The following is a 22,760-nucleotide window of genomic DNA, read 5'->3' on the forward strand; positions in this document are numbered from 1 at the left end:
AGCTTCTAGACGCTGCCTCATGACCCTTTTGGCATCACTGACCGCTGCTTCTGGAGTCCCATGTCCTTCTCTGATTCTGACCCTCCTGCCTCCCTCTTATAAAGACCCTTGTGATTACACTGGGTCACCCGGGTAATCCACGGTACTCTCTCTGTTTTAAGTCCCTTCACCTCATCACAGATGCAAAGTCCCTTTTGCTATGAAGCTAATATTCACAGGTTCCAGGGGTTAGGACGTGGACATCTTTAGGGGACACTATTCTGTCCATCGAAGGAGGCTGCAGTGTTGTGAATAGAAATGATGTGTTTTGTGGCTTTATACGCGCCCTCACACACATATGTTCTTCCCATTGTGCTGTGCCCCATAAATTACCCTCTTCCCGCACTCCCCTCGTGTATCAGCTGCCGCGTTGTTCTGCTTTTGTCTGCTTGCCTTTCTTGACCTCCCTCCATTTCCCTGACGTTTGTGTCTGTTGAAACACACTCATACTTCAATTCCCCCTTCCCCCAGAATGAGTTCCCTAGTGTTATGTATGAATGATCTCTATGAAGAAGAGGTTTTCTTCAAAAAGCCATTGAATTTCTGCATTGGTGAAGGTGTCCAGGCTAATGGTGAGCCAGGTAGAGAGGCTGAGTCACCAGTTCACACCAGCCCTATTTGGATGGACGGTTATCCATCCAGCACAGGTGTGAACTTGGCTCTGTAATGGGATTGTAGCTGACGTTTTGTCAATAGGGTATATAGCTAGGACAAGCCTTCAATTAGCTGGATAGTCATTTTGCATAGATGATTATTGGTTATTCTCTGTCCTTTTCCAAAAATTTCTCTGCTTCATTAAATAACTTTTAATGGAAAAACAGTGCATGTACATGCACTGGGTATATAGTAAAATGGGTAAAAAGGAAGAAGACTCCCAACCAGCCTCATTCTTGGGCCTCTCCCTGGAGGCAATAATTTTACTTGCTTCTTGTCTGTCTTCTCAGAGATTGCGTGTGCGTGCACGTGCGCCTACGTGTTATGCAAACAGGAACACAGTAGACAATTTGCACCTTTATTTTTTCACTTAACAATGTATCTTGGGGATACTTCCATATTAGCACACATAAGTCTACTTAATTATTTTAAATGACTGCATAGTACTCCATTCTATTTTTAGGTTGCAGTTTACTTCATCAGTTCCCGGTTGGTGGACACAAGCAGAATTCATTCTGTTTCCCTTCACTTTATTGTGCTTCACTGCATTTTCTACTAAGTGGAAGGTTTGTTGCAACCCTGGGTTGAGCAAGTCTGTTGGCGCCATTTTTCTAACAGCATTTTCTTACTTCGTGTCTCTGTGTCACATTTTGGCAATGCTCAAGATATTTCAAACGTTTTTCACTATTAATGTGTTTGTGATGGTGATCAGTGATCTTTGATGTCACTGTTGCCAAAAGATGACAGCTCACTGAAGGCTCAGATGATCGTTAGCATTTTTTAGCAATGAATATTTTACAATTAAGGTATGTGCATTGTTTTTTTAGACATAATGCTATTGCACACTTAATAGACTACAGTACCGAGTAAACATAACTTTTACGTGCGCTGGGAAACCAAAGAATTCGTATGACTTGCTTTATTGCTATTTTCGCTTCAGTTTGGTGGTCTCAAACCAAACCCGCAATATCTCTGAGGTGTGACGATATTTAGGATATTTCCAGTGTTTCGCTACTTCAAACTTTTATTGATTTTTTTTAAACCAGATTATAATAAGCCTCCTATTTTCTTTCTGTAGATACAGCCAAATATCCCTTTCACATAGTAATTATTATTCCAATAAGGACTCTATTATTTAATGGGGGAGCCTGAAAGAATGAGTACCTTGATGTGTGAGTTTGGTTGGCATGGAGCTCAAAGGCATTTCCCTTCAAGTGCTACGTCTGCCCTGAACAAGAATTAAAAGAAGTTTAAAAGAGGGTTTAAAACTATGAGCCCACCAGGGGGTCCCAGTGAGTAGAAATGGCCATGTGAGGGATGGCCAGCTGGGATTAACCATAAATGTCCATCCCGGCTTTGGGATTACGGTTTTGCCCACCACTTGATGATGATGTCCCCCAGCCTCTCCAAAGCCTGTGTATTTGGCGTCAGGAGGATGCTGGATCTTCGTAGCAGTCACAGGATCAGGGGACACAAGTCCGCTAGTTCTGGTTTCCCTGCCATGATGGGTGGGAGTGAGAAAGGGCAGGGTCATTCTGAAGAGCCACCCCTGTAGGGAGAATCTTGGTCAAACAGGAGATCTGTGAAGGCTGCAGGTCTAGGAGGTCTGCATGGTTGACAAAGGAATCTGGAAAATATACTGGGAGTTCCAGTTTCATCCAAGTCATCACGCCTATCGTCCAAGTAAAGTGGATTCTTGCAACAGATGCATACATGCCCCACAAGGACACCTTATGTGCCTTTTAGTGTTGCTAGCCTTTTAGCTGAGGCTACAAGGACGCTCTATAATTCCGGAAGTAATGCCACCACCTTCAAAAACCAGGCTTCCATGAATACTCCCTGTGGATGATGTGCTGAGAAAAAGTGCCCGACTCACTAGGGTTCCAGATCAACCTTTCACAAGTGACTGGAGAAGAGCAGAGAGAAAATATGGGACCGCAGCAAAGAAGTGAAGGGGAAAAGTTGTGCTATTAAATGAAGCGTGTTCTTTAAAATATGACGGGAGGCATTCAATTGGAATTTATTTCTCTTCCTCATTTGGATCAGTGACGCAATTAGTGGGAAAGATTTACCGCCACAGAAAAACCGTAAGAAACCCAACATGTCACCCGCAAGACAGTGCTGGTGTTTTGCAGCTTCCCCTGGGACAAGCATTGTCATCACTTGCTCCAGTGGTTTTAGAGGCAGGGATGTAATACTTGGAGAGAGAATTGATCCGGGCAATAATCAGGCTAATCGAGTGAAGAATGCTAAAGAACATTTCATCATGGTTCTTGAAGCTGTTATAGAATCTGGTGGCTAATCATTGCGGAATTTGCCAGTTGAAGAGGGGATTTCTGGGTGAAAAAGAATAGCTGCTTTTAGTAGGAATCCCCCTATTCCTATGCGTGATTTACTAAAGTTAAGAAGATGTCTCTGATTTGAACTGGTTGGTGAGACACGGGTTGCAATTAATAAGGGCTTGGGGGGCTTCACTGGTGGTGCAGTGGTTGAGAGTCCGCCTGCCGATGCAGGGGACACGGCTTCGTGCCCTGGTCCGGGAGGATCCCACATGCCGCGGAGCGGCTGGGCCCGTGGGCCATGGCCGCTGGGCCTGCGCGTCCAGAGCCTGTGCTCCGCAACGGGAGAGGCCACAACAGTGAGAGGCCCGCGTACCGGAAAATAAAAAAAAAAAAAAAAGAAAAAAAATATAATAAGGGCTTGGGGTTATACATCATTTTTTTAAAGAAAGTTTGCATTATTTCTAGCTCAAGCATCTACATGAACTAACATGACTTACTATGTAATTGTCAAGAGGAGGGTTTGAGAAGACACACTTGACGTAATAGACGTTATATCTAAGTGGGATGCCAATTTTCATGCAAACATATTTGTTCTTGAAGTGAGACTTTTTTGGGCTTCTCTGGTGGCACAGTGGTTGAGAGTCCGCCTGCCGATGCAGGGGACACGGGTTCGTGCCCCGGTCCGGGAAGATCCCACATGCCGCGGAGCGGCTGGGCCCGTGAGCCATGGCCGCTGAGCCTGCGCGTCCGGAGCCTGTGCTCCGCAACGGGAGAGGCCACAACAGTGAGAGGCCCGCGTACCGCAAAAAAAAAAAAAAAAATGGAGGAAGTGAGACTTTTTGCTTTGCTTGCTAGTCAGAGCTTTATTCACATGGGGCATGGCTTTCTTCAGGCCAGTGGGCTGAATTAGTACAAAATGTCTTGAGTGGTATATGAATTAATGAAGATATTTAAGTGAAGATTCTACCAGAAAGAGTTAATGCCACTTCTAAAATTGCTGAATTTCTGGCTGGAGAGTTTAGACATTGAGACCATCTGACTCCACTACTGTTATTATCTATTTGGATTCTCTGGGGTCAGTACGACTCCTCTTGGGGTGAGCAGACAGGTTTTCCTATTTTAAGAATTGATTCTGCTCTGGAACAATAGGTCTCAAAGGCACCTGTCAGTTTCTTTATTGTTTGAAGCCAAATATTACCAACTTCATTTTCTGCTGTTTAGGTTTTTTTCATTTTTTTTTCCCCATCAGCCCTTAATATTGTCCTGGCCTGACACTGGGGAAAATAGTAGGCTTAGTGGAAAAGAACATTTTAATTTTTGGTCCAAAGCCTGGCATAACGTCTGTCTGTCCAGTTGCACGTCGCAGTAGTGGCAGTGGGTTAGAGGCGATGCTATTAACAAAGATAATAACACAGCCAATCTGATTTGTATGTAGAATGATTGAAAAGCATGGAAAGGCAGTGAAACAATAATAGCTGACTCTAAGGTAATAGGGCAGATCATTTCAGCACCATCTGATTACGTCTTGGTCTAATTTGGGATGGATATAATTTTATCAAGCGACCGCTTTAGTGTACTGTCGTGAGTCAGAAAGACAGCTCTGGAATTCCTGATTCTGCCTGAAAATAAGAGTCGTCTTTTGGAGGTTTTGCCAGTTCAATTGGACGGACATTTGGGGAGCACCAAAAATGTGCAGGTCACAGCAGGTGGTCAGAGACTCAGTGTTTGTAGATTTTGTGATTAAATTGCTCTCGTTTGACAGAAGAGTTTATTTTAAAATTATGTGCACTTAGGGGAGCCGGCACATCAGCTACTCTTCTTCGATACTAACTGATGTTTGTTCTTAGCAACTTTGGGTTGTAGATCATAGAAATAGGGAAAGCAGAATCCAGAGATCCTTTCTTTAAAAAAAAAAAATTGAAGTATAGTTGATTTACAATATTGTGTTAGTTTCAGGTGTACAGCAAAGTAATTTAGCTGTACATATGTACGTATTACTTCATTAGAGGTTTTCCATTATAGATTATTACAAGGTATTGACTACAGTTCCCTGTGCTCTACAGTAAATCCTTGTTTATCTACTTCATATATAGTGGTGTATATGTGTTATCCTTTACTCCTAATTTATCCCTCCTCCCTGTAGACTCTTGTTTTTACTTTTTATGATCATAAGTGGTAGTGAGTAGTTGTGTTATCTAGCGTTATCTGTGGGAGTGGCTTAGCTCTGAGTTCTGCCCACAATATATAGCAGCGGATCTGGAGGTAAAGTGCTCTAGGAATTTTCTTTAACAACTGGAAGGTAAATTTCTAGTTGTGGTTCACAAAACCCTTAAATGTCTGTTTTAAGCCAAGGCATCCTCAGCACACATGGATTTTGTGCTGCTTTTCCAGGGAGCTCAGAAATATAAGGAATTTCCAGAGCCCTACCCACTTCTTGGCTTGCCCTTCTGCTGGTAAGTTGAGAGTAAGGATCATTTCACTCATGGAGGGTTGGGTGCCGGTCCTCAGCTGGGCTTCATAGCACGGATCGTCTACAGCGTGGATAGTTCATTACTACGCCAGGGTTCCATTCTTACAACTGACTAGATAAAGCGAAAAACGAGGCAGCCTTTTTTCAGAGCCATCATTTATGAAGTGAGAAGCAAAAGTAGTTGCTTAGAATCCTTTAGTGAATATAGAAAATGTGACATTTTCCTCGAGTCTTGGAAATTCTGCTCTCAAAGGATTGTTTCTTTTCTCCTGGGTTCCTGGCTTACAGTCAAAGCAAGGTGCCTCCAGATGATGATGTGATTTGCTCTGAAATGTGGACGAAAAGGGGGAAGGATTCAGCTTTTGTAATTTGTACAGCTTATCTTCAGGCGATGAAAATATTTAGCATTTCAAGAATTTTTTCTTTGACCTTTTTAGGAATTCATCAGAGGTTTAATTTAGATGGAAACTTGGTGTTTTTTTTAAAAATAGAATAGCTTTCTCTAAATAGCAAAGAAATATCTTGTCACAACGTGAAACAATACAATTTTCAAGTCACTGGAATTTTTACTTCTCCCACGATTATGCATTTCCTAGAGCCCTTTATCTAAAAGTCTGCTTTCTTATTGTTCCTACCAAATTTTACTTCTATAACCAGGATAAGGGGGAGAAGTATCATACCATAAATTCACAGATAGTGACGTCAGGATTATCGAACTGTAAAATATGACTTAAGCATTAAGGTACATAGTGTACAGTTTAAAGTATATCTGGAAAGACTCTAAGAATTTTTACGCTTCCGGAGAAACCTTTGAGGATCTCTCTGCATAGGCTTGCATAGACATTTAGAGGAATGCATTGTGAAGGAGGAAAGGGACAGTATTTTTCCTCTACACTGAGTGCAAGGTCATTGGCATACATCATTTACTTTGTGGCTCTATAGCACAGGGAGGAATCCAAGCAGAGCCCCAGATAATGGTGATCAAACTGCCTTGGACGTCAGTTGGTGCCAATATTGTTAGGAATAGAGACACAGAAGAGAATGACTTAGGACTTCTGCTCGCATCAGGCAAGCACACGAAAGACCACCCCGGCATGTGTAAGTAGGGCAATGACCGTGTAAGCCAAGTGTGTGACCCTCATTCTGTCTGGTGGAAGACAATTGAGAAAGCCTTCAAAGGTTAGGATATATAATATGTCAGCTAGGCCCTTCAACATTTATAATGGAATATACTTCTATTTATAATGGAATTGTGCCAAGCAGAAAGAAAAAGGAACAGCATTCAAGGAAAGGGGGAGGTGGGGGAGGAATTGAACCCAGGCCAGTGGTGTGAAAGGGCATGGGTGTATTTGGGAAATGCCAGCTAACCTTTGCGGTTGGGTGGAGGTGATGTGTGTGTGCATGGTGGGGCGAGTTTGTGTTGGGGAGGATGGCTTGGTGGTAGATGAGCCTTCAGGTTGGGGTCAGCTTGGGGAGAGCTTTGAATGCCGTGGAAACTTGCAAAGGAGTTTAAACTTTATCCTGTGTAGACATAAAACCTCAGTGTTTTAAGTAGCGTAGCCACATAGTCAGATCTTTGCTCTGGAAAAGTAATTCCAGGAGCAGGTAGGAGATAACGGTGGAAGGTAGGCTTGCTGAGGGCAGAGGGGCCAGGAGAGAGTGCTGGGAGCAGTCCTGAGTGAATAAAGGAATGCGAACCAGAGCAGTGGTGTAGGGATGGACCAACAGACAGGCATCTGAGAATCATTTTAGCGGAAAGCTGGATATACTTGCTGGTGGAAGTGAGAGAGGGATGACATAGAGTTCTAGGCTGGGTTCCTGAATCTATAGAGAAGAGACTATATAGGAGAGAGAAGTTTGGGGATGAAGATACTGTGTTTTGCTTTGGTTATGGTGCTCTCGAGAGGCTGCTCGGGGGTTTCAGCTGGAGAACCCAAGTAGGCAGCTGGAAAGATGAGATTTGCACAGGAGATGAGATGAGAGATGTTCAAATTTAGACCAAGGTTAGGGGGCCATGAGGAGATAGGTGGTGTGGAAACAGCAAACACCAGATTTCCCGGGGGTGGGTGTAGAATAGGATGAATGCAGGGCTGAGGATGCAGCCTTGGAGCTCGCTGATGTTTGATTGGAAGAAGAGGAGGAGGCGTCGATGGAGGGAAGCTGGATGTAAAGGTGGAAGGAGAGAGCTGCCGTAGAACCAAGAAGAAGGGAGTTAGGAAGGAGGCCGAGGCCATCAGAGGTCACACAAGAGACCAACAGGATGAGCAGCAAGAAGAAGGCACTGCATTTAGCATTTGGGAGAACCCCCTCCCCTTCCCAGGGGCCCAGCCCTCCTGGTTCCAGTCAAGGGATGACACGGGGAGAAGTCAGATTGTGGAGGGGGGATGTGGGGGATGCCAGGCAGGAGCGGCCACTGCACAGACTGCGTTTCAAGATGCAAGTGTGGGGCTTCCCTGGTGGCGCAGTGGTTGAGAGTCCGCTTGCCGATGCAGGGGACACGGGTTCGTGCCCCGGTCCGGGAAGATCCTACATGCGCGGAGCGGCTGGGCCCGTGAGCCATGGCCGCTGAGCCTGCGCGTCCGGAGCCTGTGCTCCGCAACGGGAGAGGCCACAACAGTGAGAGACCCGCGTACCGCAAAAAAAAAGATGCAAGTGTGGCTCAGTCTGGCTGGAAGGCTCTACCACTCAGGTTTAAATGCCCAAAGCTTGTATTTTTCAGCTCAGGGAGTGCAACGTGCTTTGACCTCCTTGTATTTTTATAACGTGGTAACTCTCTGTCCTTGCTTGTGTTCTTAGGGGTTTATTTCCTTGGGTTGTCTGGAGGCTTTCTGGCTCCCAGATAATTTTTCTTGCTGTCTTCCCTCCTACGACCAGCCCCCTCTCTCTCCCTCCCCGCTACCCCATTCCCACCTCACACACGCAGACACACACATCACTTTGTTGTGTAATTACATTGAAAGTGCCCTAGCTCTCCATTCTTGAGTTTCTGCTTCTGATGTTTATTTAGCTTTCTTAGAACAGGGAAAGTATCTTCCAGTGATTTCTGTTTATTGCGGGAACAATAACAATTTATGCTAATCTTATATCCCCCTAAGAAGACTAGAGACCTCTGTCTTTGGAAAGCTTAAAGCCGGGGTAAATGCACACATTGGCTCAAAGAGGAAGCGAGATGGATTTGCACTCTTGGGGCAGAGCGGGAGCACAGCTCACCCAAAGGCAGCGTCTGACCCTCCCTTGCTGTCACCTGCCACGCTTGTGGGGAAGACTGCCTGCTAGCAGCCCAGCAGAGTGTCTTGAAAAGGACCTGGGAAGGGTTAGGAAGCGTACGTTTTCTTTTCTGACCCTTACTACCTGAGCCTCAGTATCTTCATCTGTAAAACAGAGGGGACAGTAACTTCTTGGGCTGCTGTACGAATTGGGTTTGTTGATAGGGGCCAAAGCACTTTGTAAAGGTCAAGTGGTACACAGCATCCGGCACCTCCAGTTATTCATATAACTTCTCTCTCCTTTAGGGAGGTAATTAGTGAAAAAGCTTATCATATGTTTCCAGTGTAACCATTTTTAAGCATGCAATTCAGGGGCATTAAGGACATTCACACTGTTGTGTAACCATGGCCATTATTCATCTTCTGAAGAACTTTTTCATCTTCCCAAATGGAAACTCTGTCCCCATAACTCCCCATTCCCTCCTCTCCCATCCCCTGACACCCACCATACTACTCTCTGTCTCAATGAATTTGCCTATTTTAGGTACTTTGTATAAGTGGAATCGTACAGGATTTGTCCTCTTGATTCTGGCCTGTTTCCCCGAGCATAATGTCTTCAGGGTTCATCCATGTCGTAGCCTGTGTCAGAATTCCATTCCTTTTTATGGCTGAATAATATTTCATTGTATGTTTATACCACAATTTGTTTATCCTTTTATCCATCAGTGGATAGTTGGACTGTTTCTACCTTTTGGCTATTGTGAATAATGCTGCTATGAACATGGGTGTCCAAATACTGTTTGAGTCCCAGCTTTTGATTCTTTGGGGTGTATACACAAAAGCGGAACTGTAGGCTGAGTTTCATTCTGGTAGGACGGGAATATATCCTTGGCTTTGTGACTCTGCTTAGTAACCGTGGAGTCACAAGGGGCCTTGTTCGTTGTCAAGTCCCAGCTGCTTAGCTCACGAGGCCCTTTGCGTGTCTATGTCCCCTTGTCCTGCCCTCGCTGTGGGGTCACAGACAGTTCATCCCTCCCTCTCAACATCAGGGACAAAGACAGAGAAGCCTTCGATCCAAGAACACCATGTGTCACCTTGGCCTCAGCTGCCCGCAGCTGCCCACCAGCACTGGCTCTGATGGAGACCTCCAGCCCCCTCCCCATTGTCATGGGCCAAGGGGTTGATTCAGGAGAAACCGCACTTCTCACTCTGTTTCTGGGAGGGATTGATCTGCAGAGCAAGGAAGCACTTCTCTCATGTGTGCCCGACAGCTCAGCAGAATACCTCCTCTGCATTGGCCAAAGTCTGTTACTATTTTTACAGACTCTGAAGAGGAAGGAGCTCAGGGGGACACAGAGAGGGCAAGGGGACAGCCAAGGGGGAGAGGTCTGCCTGCAGTTCTTAGCTCAACTTCTGGCTGCTAAGGGGCTTCTCCACCTTTTGGAAAATGGGCGCAGTAAATCTGACAGACTCAGGAGAGAAACTGCTGGAGTGTCATCAGCATCAGGGACCCAAGAGGCAAATGGGGCAACTGGAAATGAATGCATGGAATCCATGGCATAAAATCACCTTTGGTGCTACCCTAATGTTCGTAGCAGCACTATTTACAATAGCCAAGACATGGAAGCAACCTAAAGGTCCATGGACAGATGAATGGATAAAGAAGATATGGTACATATATACAATGGAATATTACTCAGCCATAAAAAAGAATGAAACACTGCCATTTGCAGCAACACAGATGGACCTAGAGATTATCATACTAAGTGAAGTAAGCCAGCCAGAGAAAAACAAATACCATATGATATCACTTATATGTGGAATCTAAAATATGATACAAATGAACTTATCTATGAAACAGAAACAGACTCATAGACATAGAGAACAGACTTGTGGTTGCCAAGGGGGAGGAGGGAAGAGGGATAAATTAGGAGTTTGGGATTAACAGATCTACACTACTATGTATAAAATAGATAAACAATGAGGACCTACTGTATAGCACAGGGAACTATACTCAGTACCTTGTAATAACCTATAATGGAAAAGAATTTGAAGAAGAATATATATACGTATAATTGAATCCCTTTGCTGTACACCTGAAACTAACACAACCTTGTAAATTAACTATACTTCAGTAAAAAAAAAAAAAAAAAAAAATCACCCGTGGTGCTAGAATCCTGGTCTTTCCTCACTGATTTTTTCTTGTCTCTAACGTGGATCTTGTTCCACTTCCTGGAGGACAGCGAAAGGGAGCAGGTCCATAGCCGTCCATGTTTCTTCCATCTAAGAACCCTCACTGGGAGAAGAATCCGCCTCAGTCCATCCCCGAGACAGACGTGAGGGAGAGGGGAAGCTCCTGGCTGGGGATTCCCTCAAGTTGTTATGAATTGGCTTTTTTGGGCGAAAGCCATTGGCAGTGACCAAATGCCACTGGGAATGTCTGATGCCGTATATCACTCTGTGATAAATCTGTCCTGGGTTTTATGTATTTCTAGTTCATAATTGCTGTTCTGGCTGAGTCAAATGTGAGGCATGTGGTGGGAGACTCCAACTTAGCTAATGCTTGTGAGCAGAGGATCTTTGTTCTGACATGTTCCACTTGGTTCTTTCGTTGAATGCCTACCTTCTGCCCCTCCAGTATCTATAATTAGATACAGACCTTGAAGATAGACAGACTCATTTCTCCAGAGTTAGGGTTCAGGAGGAACACTTGCCCCGAAGACTCACAGTTAATTGCACTAAGTGGAGTGAATTCCTTTCACTGGAAAGGATTTAAAATATATATATTCATCTTCCTTTGGTCCAGGACAGATGCCTGTCCCTGTCAGATGGCACAAGAGGGGGAGAGAAAAGTCCGTTCTTGCATAGGCATCTCTCTTTTTTTTTAAATTAATTTTTATTGGAGTCTAGTTGATTTACAATGTTGTGTTTCTGCTGTACAGCAAAGTGAATCAGTTATACATATATCCACTCTTTTATTTTATTTATTTGTTTGAATTTTATTTATTTTTTTATACAGCAGGTTCTTATTAGTCATCCATTTTATACCCATCGCTGTATACATGTCAATCCCAATCTCCCAATTCATCACACCACCACCACCACCACCCCGCTGCTTTCCCCCACTTGGTGTCCATACATTTGTTCTCTACATCTGGGTCTCAATTTCTGTCCTGCAAACTGGTTCACCTGTACCATTTTTCTAGGTTCCACATATGTGCATTAATATTTGATATTTGTTTTTCTCTTTCTGACTAACTTCACTCTGTATGACAGTCTCTAGATCCATCTACATCTCTACAAATGACCCAATTTCGTTCCTTTTTATGGCTGAGTAATATTCCATTGTATATACGTACCACATCTTCTTTATCCATGCATCTGTCAAGGGGCATTTAGGTTGCTTCCATGACCTGGCTATTGTAAATAGTGCTGCAGTGAACATTGGGGTACATGTGTCTTTTTGAATTATGGTTTTCTCAGGGTATATGCCCAGTATTGGGATTGCTGGGTCATATGGTAATTCTATTTTTAGTTTTTTAAGGAACCTCCATACTGTTCACCATAGTGGCTGTATCAATTTACATTCCCACCAACAGTGCAAGAGGGTTCCCTTTTCGCCACACCCTGTCCAGCATTTGTTGTTTGTAGATTTTCTGATGGTGCCCATTCTAACTGGTGTGAGGTGATACCACGCTGTAGTTTTGATTTGCATTTTTCTAATAACTAGTGATCTTGAGCAGCCTTTCATGTGCTTCTTGGCCATCTGTATGTCTTCTTTGGAAAAATGTCTATTTAGGTCTTCTGCCCATTTTTGCATTGGGTTGTTTGTTTTTCTAATATTGAGCTGCATGGGCTGTTTATATATTTTGTAGATTAATCCTTGGTCTGTTGATTCGTTTGAAAATATTATCTCCCATTCTGAGGGTGGTCTTTTCATCTTGTTTGTAGCTTCCTTTGCTGTGCAAAAGCTTTTCAGTTTCATTAGGTCCCATTTGTTTCATTTGTTTTTATTTCCATTACTCTAGGACGTGGATCAAAAAAGATCTTGCTGTGATTTATGTCAAAGAGTGTTCTTCCTGTGTTTTCCTCTGAGAGTTTTATAGCGTCAGGTCTTACATTTAGGTCTTGAATCCATTTTGAGTATATTTTTGTGTATGGTGCTATGGAGTGTTTTAATTTAATTCTTTTACATGTAGCTGTCCAGTTTTCCCAGTACCGCTTATTGAAGAGACTGTCTTTTCTCCATCGTATATCCTTGCCTCCTCTGTCATAGATTTATTGACCATAGGTGCGTAGGTTTATCTCTGGGCTTCTATCCTGTTCCATTGATCTATATTTCTGGTTTTGTGCCAGTACCATATTGTCTTGATTACTGTAGCTTTGTAGTATAGTCTGAAGTCAGGGAGTCTGCTTCCTCCAGCTCTGTTTTTTTCCCTAAAGACTGCTTTGGCTATTTGGGGTCTTTTGTGTCTCCATACAAATTTTAAGATTTTTTGTTCTAGTTCTGTAAAAAATGCCATTGGTAATTTGATAGGGATTGCATTGAATCTGTAGATTGCTTTAGGTAGTATAGTCACTTTCACAATATTGATTCTTCCAATCCAAGAACATGGTATATCTTTCTATCTCTTGGTATCATCTTTAATTTCTTTCATCAGTGTCTTAGAGTTTTCTGCATACAGGTCTTTTGTCTCCTTAGGTAGGTTTATTCCTAGGTATTTTATTGTTTTTGTTGCAGTGGTAAATGGGAGGGCTTCCTTAATTTCTCTTTCAGATTTTTCATCACTAGTGTATAGGAATGAGAGATTTCTGTGCATTAATTTTGTATCCTGCAACTTTACCAGATTCATTGATTAGCTCTAGTAGTTTTCTGGTGGCATCTTTAGGATTCTCTATGTATAGTATCATGTCATCTGCAAACAGTGACAGTTTTACTTCTTCTTTTCCAATTTGTATTCCTTTTATTTCTTTTTCTTCTCTGATTGCCATGGCTAGGACTTCCAAAACTATGTTGAATAATAGTGGTGAGAGTGGACATCCTTGTCTTGTTCCTGATCTTAAAGGAAATACTTTCAGTTTTTCACCATTGAGAATGATGTTTGCTGTGGGTTTATCGTATACGGCCTTTATTATGTTGAGGTAGGTTCCCTCTATGCCCACTTTCTGTAGAGTTTTTATCATAAATGGGTGTTGAATTTTGTCATAATCTTTTTCTGCATCTGTTGAGATGATCATATGGTTTTTATTCTTCAACTTGTTAATATGGTGTATCACATTGATTGATTTGCATATATTAGAATCCTTGCGTCCCTGGTATAAATCCCACTTGATCATGGTATATGATCCCTTTAATGTGCTGTTGGATTTGGTTTGCTAGTATTTTGTTGAGGATTTTTGCATCTATATTCATCAGTGATATTGGTCTGTAATTTTCTTTTTTTGTAGTATCTTTGTCTGGTTTTGGTATTAGGGTGATGGTGGCCTCATAGAATGAGTTTGGGAGTGATTCTTCCTCTGCAATTTTTTGGAAGAGTTTGAGAAGGATGAGTGTTAGCTCTTCTCTAAATGTCTGATAGAATTCACCTGTGAAGCCATCTGGTCCTGGACTTTTGTTTGTTGGAAGATTTTTAATCACAGTTTCAATTTCATTACTTGTGATTGTTCTGTTCATATTTTCTGTTTCTTCCTGGTTCAGTCTTGGCAGGTTATACCTTTCTAAGAACTTTTCCATTTCTTCCAGGTTGTCCATTTTATTGGCATAGAGTTGCTTGTAGTAGTCTCTTAGGATGCTTTGTATTTCTGCAGTGTCTGTTGTAACTTCTCCTTTTTCATTTCTAATTTTATTGATTTGAGTCCTCTCCCCGTTTTTCTTGATGAGTCTGGCTAATGGTTTATCAGTTTTGTTTATCTTCTCAAAGAACCAGCTTTTAGTTTTATTGCTCTTTGCTATTGTTTTCTTTGTTTCTATTTCATTTATTTCTGCTCTGATCTTTATGATTTCTTTCCTTCTGCTAACTTTGGGTTTTGTTTGTTCTTCTTTCTCTGGTTCCTTCTGGTGTAAGGTCAGATTGTTTATTTGAGATTTTTCTTGTTTCTTGAGGTAGGTTTGTATAGCTATAAACTTCCCTCTTAGAACTGCTTTTGCTGCATCCCATAGGTTTTGGATCATTGTGTTTTCATTATCATTTGTCTCTAGGTATTTTTTGATTTCTTCACTGATCTCTTGGTCATTTAGTAATGTATTGTTTAGCCTCCATGTGTTTGTGTTTTTTTCATTTTTTTTCACTGTAATTCATTTCTAATCTCATAGCATTGTGGTCAGAAAAGATGCGTGATATGATTTCAATTTTCTTAAATTTACTGAGGCTTGAATTGTGACCCAAGATGTGATCTATCCTGCAGAATGTTCCGTGTGCACTTGAGAAGAAACTGTAATCTGCTGTTTTTGGATGGAATGTCCTATAAATATCAATTAAATCTATCTGGTCTACTGTGTTATTTAAAGCTTGTGTTTCCTTATTACTTTTCTGTTTGGATGATCTGTCCATTGGTGTAAGTGAGATGTTGAAGTCCCCCACTATTAGTGTGTTACTGTTGATTTCCTCTTTTATAGCTGATAGCAGTTGCCTTATGTATTGAGGTGCTCCTATGTTGGGTGCATATATATATATATAATTGGTTTATCTTCTTCTTGGATTGATCCCTTGATCATTATATAGTGTCCTTCTTTGTCTCTTGTAACGTTCTTTATTTTAAAGTCTATTTTATCTGATATGAGTATTGCTACTCCAGCTTTCTTTAGATTTCCATTTGCATGGACTGTCTTTTTCCATCCCCTCATTTTCAGCCTGAATGTGTCCCTCGGTCTGAAGTGGGTCTGTTGTAGACAGCATATATATGGGTCTTGTTTTTGTATCCATTCAGCAAGCCTGTGTCTTTTAGTTGGAGCATTTAATCCATTCACGTTGAAGGTAATTATAGATATGTATGTACCTATGACCATTTTCCTAATAGTTTTGGGTTTGTTTTTGTAGGTCCTTTTCTTCTCTTGTGTTTCCCACTTAGAGAAGTTCCTTTAGCATTTGTTGTAGAGCTGGTTTGGTGGTGCTGAATTCTCTTAGCTTTTGCTTGTCTGTAAAGGTTTTAATTTCTCCATCAAATCTGAATGAGATCCTTGCTGAGTAGAGTAATCTTGGTTGTAGGTTCTTCCCTTTCATCACTTTAAGTATATCATGCCACTCCCTTCTGGCTTGTAGAGTTTCTGCTGAGAAATCAGCTGTTAACCTTATGGGAGTTCCCTTGTATGTCATTTGTCATTTTTCCCTTGCTGCTTTCAATAATTTTTCTCTGTCTTTAATTTTTGCCAATTTGATTACTATGTGTCTCAGTGTGTTTCTCCTTGGGTTTATCCTGTATGGGACTCTCTGCACTTCCTGGACTTGGGTGGCTATTTCCTTTCCCATGTTAGGGAAGTTTTCGACTATAATCTCTTCAGATATTTTCTCTGGTCCTTTCTCTCTTCTCCTTCTGGAACCCCTATAATGCAGATGTTGTTGCATTTAATGTTGTCCCAGAGGTCTCTCAGGCTGTCTTCATTTCTTTTCATTCTTTATTCTGTTCCGTGGCAGTGAATTCCACCATTCTGTCTTCCAGGTCACTTATCCGTTCTTCTGCCTCAGTTATTCTACTATTGATTCCTTCTGGTATATTTTTCATTTCAGTTATTGTGTTGTTCATCTCTGTTTGTTTGTTCTTTAATTCTTCTAGGTCTTTGTTAAACATTTCTTGCATCTTCTCGATCTTTGCCTCCATTGTTTTTCTGAGGTCCTGGATCATCTTCACTATCATTATTTTGAATTATTTTTCTGGAAGGTTCCCTATCTCTACTTCATTTAGTTGTTTTTCTGGGGTTTTATCTTGTTACTTCATCTGGTACATAGCCCTCTGCCTTTTCATCTTGTCTGTCTCAGTGAATGTGGTTTTTGTTCCACAGGCTGCAGGATTGTCATTCTTCTTGCTTTTGCTGTCTGCCCTCTGGTGGATGAGGCTATCTTAGAGGCTCGTGCAAGTTTCCTGATGGGAGGGGCTGGTGGTGGGTAGAGCTGACTGTTGCTCTGGTGGGCAGAGCTCAGTAAAACTTTAATCCGCTTGACTGCTGTTGGGTGGGTCTGGGTTCCCTCCTTGTTGGTTGTTTGGCCTGAGGCAACGCAACCCTGGAGCCTACCTGGGCTCTTTGGTGGGGCTAATGGCAGACTCTGGGAGGGCTCATGCCAAGGAGTACTTCCCAGAACTTCTGCTGCCAGTGTCCTTGTCTTCATGGTGAGCCACAGCCACCCCCCCACCTCTTCAGGAGACCCTCCAACACTAGCAGGTAGGTCTGGTTCAGTCTCCTATGCCGTCACTGCTCCTTCCCCTGGGTCCTGATGCGCACACAGTACTTTGTGCGTGCCCTCCAAGAGTGGAGTCTCTGTTTCCCTCAGTCCTGTCGAAGTCCTGCAGTCAAATCCTGCTAACTTTCAAAGTCTGATTCTCTGGGAATTCCTCCTCCTGTTGCCGGACCCCCAAATTGGGAAGCCTGACATGGGGCTCAGAACCTTTACTCCAGTGGGTGGACTTCTGTGGTACAAGTGTTCTCCAGTCTGTGAGTCACCCACCCAGCAGTTATGGGATTTGATTTTATTGTGATTGAGCCCCTCCTACCATCTCATAGTGGCTTCTCCTTTGTCTTTGGATGTGGGGTATCTTTTTTTGGTGAGTTCCAGTGTCCTCCTGTTGATGATTGTTCACCAGTTAGTTCGGGTGTTCTTGCAAGAGGGAGTGAGAGCACGTCCTTCTACTCTGCCATCTTGAACCAGTCTCCCCACTCTTTTTTAGATTCTGTTCCCATGTAGGTCATTACAGAGTATTGAGCAGAGTTCCCTGTGCCAACCGTAGTTCTTTTTTTTTTTTTTTAATTTATTTACTTATTTTTGGCTGTGTTGGGTCTTCATGTCTGTGCGAGGGCTTTCTCTAGTTGTGGCAAGGGTGGGCCGCTCTTCATCACGGTGTGCGGGCCTCTCACTATCGTGGCCTCTCTTGTTGTGGAGCACAGGCTCCAGACGCGCAGGCTCAGTAGTTGTGGCTCACGGGCCCAGCCGCTCCACGGCATGTGGGATCTTCCCAGACCAGGACTCGAACCTGTGCCCCCTGCATTAGCAGGCCGACTCTTAACCACTGCGCCACCAGGGAAGCCTCCAACCATAGTTCTTATTATCTGTTTTATATAGAGTACTGTGTGTATGTCAATCCCAAGCTCCCAATTTATCCCACCCCCACTTTTCCCCCTTGGTAACCATAAGTTTGTTTTCTACATCTGTGACTCTCTGTTTTGTAAATACGTTCATTTGTACCATTTTTTTAAGATGACACATGCAAGCGATATCATATGATATTTGTCTTTCTCTGTCTGACTTCCTTCACTCAGTATGGTAGTCTCTAGGTCTACCCATGTTTCTGCAATTGACAATATTTTGTTCTTTTTTTATGGCTGAGTAATATTCCATTGTATATATGTACCACATCTTCTTTATCCATTCCTCCATTGCTTAGGCATCTCTTTGATGTTGGCTGAAGAACAAAGGCCCTGAGGGACCAATATTGGGATGACATTGGTCCTTCTAGTGGTTTCTTTTGATGTAGGAGAGTTTGTCTCTAGTCATAACTGTTTAGAAGCCATGTTTGGTGTGTCTCAGAGGAAATGAGTCGCTCCTGAAAGTGTAGGGATAGAGAATGACTCGGTGGTTTTCCGTGGCCTGCGTGCACAAAGCCCAGGTTACAGAGGTCTGCAGCGGGCAGTGGAGGTGTCTGTTTTTGTTTGAGTTGTTAGGGAAGTTGTGCCCCAGTACAAGAGCAGCATCCAGGCATTGTCTGCTGGAAATAGACAAGGTGTCAGGTGGGGGGACAATGCAGCGTCTGGGGCTCGCAGACCACCTCTCTGAAGAAAGGTACTCTCTGGCCCCGAATGTTCTGGTTACATTTTCAGTTTGGTGATGTGGCCTCACAGAGTTAGATTTCTGTTTTCCGGCAGGAAGTTCTCCCCACTCAGGGCATCATGTTTCTTTTTATTTGTTTGGTTGAAAAAAGAAACAAGCTGCCCACTGCAGCCCTGCGTGGCCTTAAAATTTAATTAACCTGTGTCCGTACCGTGCGTCACACACGTTAATTACACCCGTACCTATCTGTGAGAATTAATTACGGCTTTGCCAAGTGCTCTGAAATTTTCTTGGGAATGAAAGGGCCTGGGAGGAATCTAGACATTTCAGTGTTATCCTCTCGTCTGCTTGGGGGTGGGTGCTGACAGCTTCCGACGGACCTGATCTTTCCTGCAGGAACCTTTCTGGAGCTTTTCTTTTGCTCCCAAGTGACTGCTGCTTGGTTGTTGTGCAGGATGGCAGGTGCCCACACCCACGTGGGCATTCCTGTGTCCCTTTGCAAGAGGTCACACTTGCCTTTGTCTACCCTCTGCACAAAGAAGTTTGGTTGGGAGTGTGGCTGGTTAAAAAGTCACAGTGATGCCGGGAATTGTTCTTCTTGTTGTTACTCAGATTTTGGTAGTGGGATCAGAGGAGCTGTCGGGAATGCCCAGATCTCCTGAATCTAAGCCGCTTCTTTTTCTCCCTCTTTGTTCACAGCGGGGCATTTTCCGAAGTGGTCTTAGCTGAAGAGAAGGCAACTGGAAAACTCTTTGCGGTGAAATGTATCCCCAAGAAGGCACTGAAGGGCAAAGAAAGCAGCATAGAGAATGAGATTGCGGTCCTGAGAAAGTAAGTACCAGGAGGGACGGCCTCCTTCCCCCACCGCCCGGTGGATGATGCTCCGGGGTGATCGGGCCTCTGGCCCACAGGAGGGAGGAGGCTGCCGGGAGCTGGCTGCCCAGTGGTCGGAGAGGGTGACCAGGATGCTGGCCCGCAGTGAGGGGTGGGCTTGTTAACCCTGACTGCCTTTCGTGCAGGGCGTCCAGAGCACTTTCCACATTATAGAGCATTTCCTAATGTCTGTGCCAGTCATTTAGGTTGTTATTCTTTCCAAAGAACATGGCAGTCAGATGGACTCGGTTTTGAACCGAGACCCCGCCACTCCCTGCAGCTGGGTGACCTTGGGCTGGTTCCTGAGCTCTGAGCCTCCTCCATAAACTGGAGTTAACAGTATCCTCCCAGGTGTCCTCAGGATTAAGTGAGATGGCGCTTAGCAAGTGTTTGTTCAGCACCTGCTGCATAGTAAGTGCTCAATGAAAGGGTAGCTGCCACTGCCACTGCCCCCAGTTACTATTACTGTTTTCTTGTTGTTGTTGCTTTATTTTATAAGAAGGAGGTGAAGCTCAGAAATGGAAGTCACTTGTCCATCGCCTTGCAGCTCAGGTGTGGCGCAGTCAGGGAGGTAACCCCCCTCCCCCGCCCCACCAGTGTGATTTCCAGTCTTTGGTGGGTCTCCTGCTCTCTGCCACACACCTGGCACCTGGCACCCAGAGAGTGCCGGAGCTCACTGGTTACCTGCTTCACCTCTTCACTGAGTCTGATTTTGCTCCCCGTGTAATAGAACCTGGATGGGGTTCCTGGACCCAATTCCAAGGTGTGTGGCTCAGGGTTTTCCCACACCAACAAACAATTCTTTGTTGCCAGCAGGGTGTCCGAGAGTTCACCTCAGTCCTGACACTGTCTACCCGGAGACAGAATCAGATCCCACAGGGGAAGGGCTCAGTCCCGTGAGACCGCTCCCCACTTCAGGCTCCAGTCTCAAGCTTGGGTTGTTACCTGTACTTCTGACCAACTGGTTATAAGTCAGAGGTTCCCAGGGCCCTCTCCTGGGGTTCGATCAATTTGCTAGAATGGCTCACAGAACTCAGGAAAACCCGTTTATCACGAGATTACCGAATTATTCTGAAAGGATATTAAAGGATGCGAACCAACAGCTAGATGGAAGAGATACACAGGGCAGGGTCCCGAACAAGGGAGCTTCTGTCCTCTTGGACCGTGGGGCAGCGCGGTGGCATGCAGAAGCGTTCTGGTTCTCCAATGTGGAAGCTCTGCAAAAAGGGACAAAAACTTGTCCTTTGGGCTTTTTATGGAGGCTTCATTATATAGTCGTGATTGATAAAGATCGTTGGTCATTGGTGATTGGTTCAACCTCCAGCCCCTCTCCCCTCCCCGGAAATCAGGGGGATGGAACTGAAAGTCCCAACCCTCTAGTCACGTGGTTGGTTCTCCTGGCAACCAGCCCCCATGCTTAGGTGCTTCTAAAAGTCATCTCATTCACATAACAAAGAAACTTCTGTCTCTCTCAACACTTAGGAAACTCCAAAGGTTTTTGGGAGCCCTGAGTCAGGAACTGTGGACAAGACCAAATATATATATGAGAAATATTTTTTGGTCATCTCAGTGACCAAATATATATTTCTCATAAATCACAGTTTCGCAGAATCAAATCAAAATCATGCCTCCAGCCCACTGGTACCACAGAGAACGATTCTGATGTGGCTGGATCCACCCAAAAGATGGCCCCCCCGTTAGCGTGGTGTCCAGGCTGCTTCCCATGTCCTCACGATCGAGCCATTCCCCCGTGTCTCACAAGGTTTGGGGGAACAAACCTTTATATGGGACCTGCTTTTGCGTGATTGGGGTGTATCTGAGCATTGTGCTGTGAAGATTTTAAGCTCTCCTGTTAGTGAAAGATGTTAGAAGTATCCTTGAGATTTGGGGGGTTTGGAATCAGCACAAAGTAAGAATCAGATAAGCAAAGAAAAATGGGAACAAGCCTTACAGGGCCTCAGAACAAGATGTCACACTCTCTGCATTCTTCCTGAGTAAGCCACGTCTCCCACTTCTGTGTCTTGGGGACCAACAGTGCCCTCGGAACAGTGCTTTGTTGCCGTCAATACAAACCCAGCGCCACTGAGGTGGTCTGGATCTTCCTGTTCTGCAGCATGTGTGATGTGTGTTCTAGAACAAGTGGGTCTCGATGGCTTTTAAGTCCAAGGGTTTTCTGTTATTTGTTTGGTTGGTTTCTAGGTTGTCTCTTAGGGACCTGAAGAGTTTCAGGTTGTCCTGTGAGGACTGCATGAAATGATTCTGTGGCGGAGAATTTGGGAAAACAAATTACTCTAAGTACATTAGCATCAGGCCGGAAAACAGTATGTTAATGAAACATTTATTTAAATTGTTCATTTTCCAATATGAAGTCGGCACTCAGAGAAGAGGATATTGGCTGTGTATGAAGTTGTAGCCACATTGCAGATATTTGGCATTTGAGATGGGATTCTGGGTGGGCTCAGAGCTTCCCCAGAGGGCCTACCTTGGGGCACAGGGGCTGCTGGATGCTGAGTCAAGGATGGTGCCTTTATTTTCATGTGTCTCCCTTATGGGCTTAGAAGCCACAAAGCCGGGGAAGTCAGTTTTATTCTCAGTGTTATCTTGCATCTACATGGGCAAGGGCAGCAGTGTAGACTTCATAAGCCAGTCTTCGTTCATGCCTTGTTCCCTCTGCTTTAAGTAGTGTCTCCACCCTGTGCCTCATTCAAATAGTACACACTTCCAGCAAGAGGGCATTTAAAAGCAAGGGAGGGGACTTCCCTGGCGGTCCAGTGGTTAAGACTCCACGCTCCCAATGCATGAGACGTGGGTTCAGTCCCTGGTGGGGGAACTAAGATCTCGCATGCTGTGCGGTGTGGCCAATTAAAAACAATTAAAAAATAAATATATCAACTATACTTCAATAAAAAATAAAAATTAAGAAAAAATAAAAGCAAGGGAGGACCAGGGATTGGGAATCACTTATTTTGATAGTTCTCACTCTCTGCTGTTGGGGTGCCTTGAAGTGTGACCCTTTTTTCAGGAATGGAAAACAAAGAAATGATTTTTCAGGGGATAAAAGGTGCTGTATCTCCTGTACTGATTTATTGTTTCAGTCCCCTGCAAAGGATTTATAAGTGGAGTAAGAAGCCGTTCCAAGTTATAAGCAGCCGGAAGCAAAGTATGTGAGTTGTAAAGAAGATAGTTTTGAAACTGCTGTCAGAAGCCGCCATTGAAGCATTCATTCATTTCACTGATGTTTAGTAAATTCCTACACATCAGT

The 22,760-nt window shown here is 43.8% G+C and overlaps 1 protein-coding gene across 1 annotated transcript in view; it reads left to right on the forward strand.

The window, feature by feature from the left end:
• The window catches only part of CAMK1D (calcium/calmodulin dependent protein kinase ID), a 417,459-nt gene that overhangs the window by 145,841 nt on the left and 248,858 nt on the right, over positions 1 to 22,760 (forward strand). Inside the window, exon 2 of the mRNA XM_060160644.1 lies at positions 19,325 to 19,456. Within this exon, the coding sequence (XP_060016627.1) occupies positions 19,325 to 19,456 (132 nt within the window). The remainder of the gene's footprint in view (positions 1 to 19,324; positions 19,457 to 22,760) is intronic.

This window comes from Lagenorhynchus albirostris, chromosome 1 (assembly GCF_949774975.1).
Source record: "Lagenorhynchus albirostris chromosome 1, mLagAlb1.1, whole genome shotgun sequence".
Classification (NCBI taxonomy): domain Eukaryota; kingdom Metazoa; phylum Chordata; class Mammalia; order Artiodactyla; family Delphinidae; genus Lagenorhynchus; species Lagenorhynchus albirostris.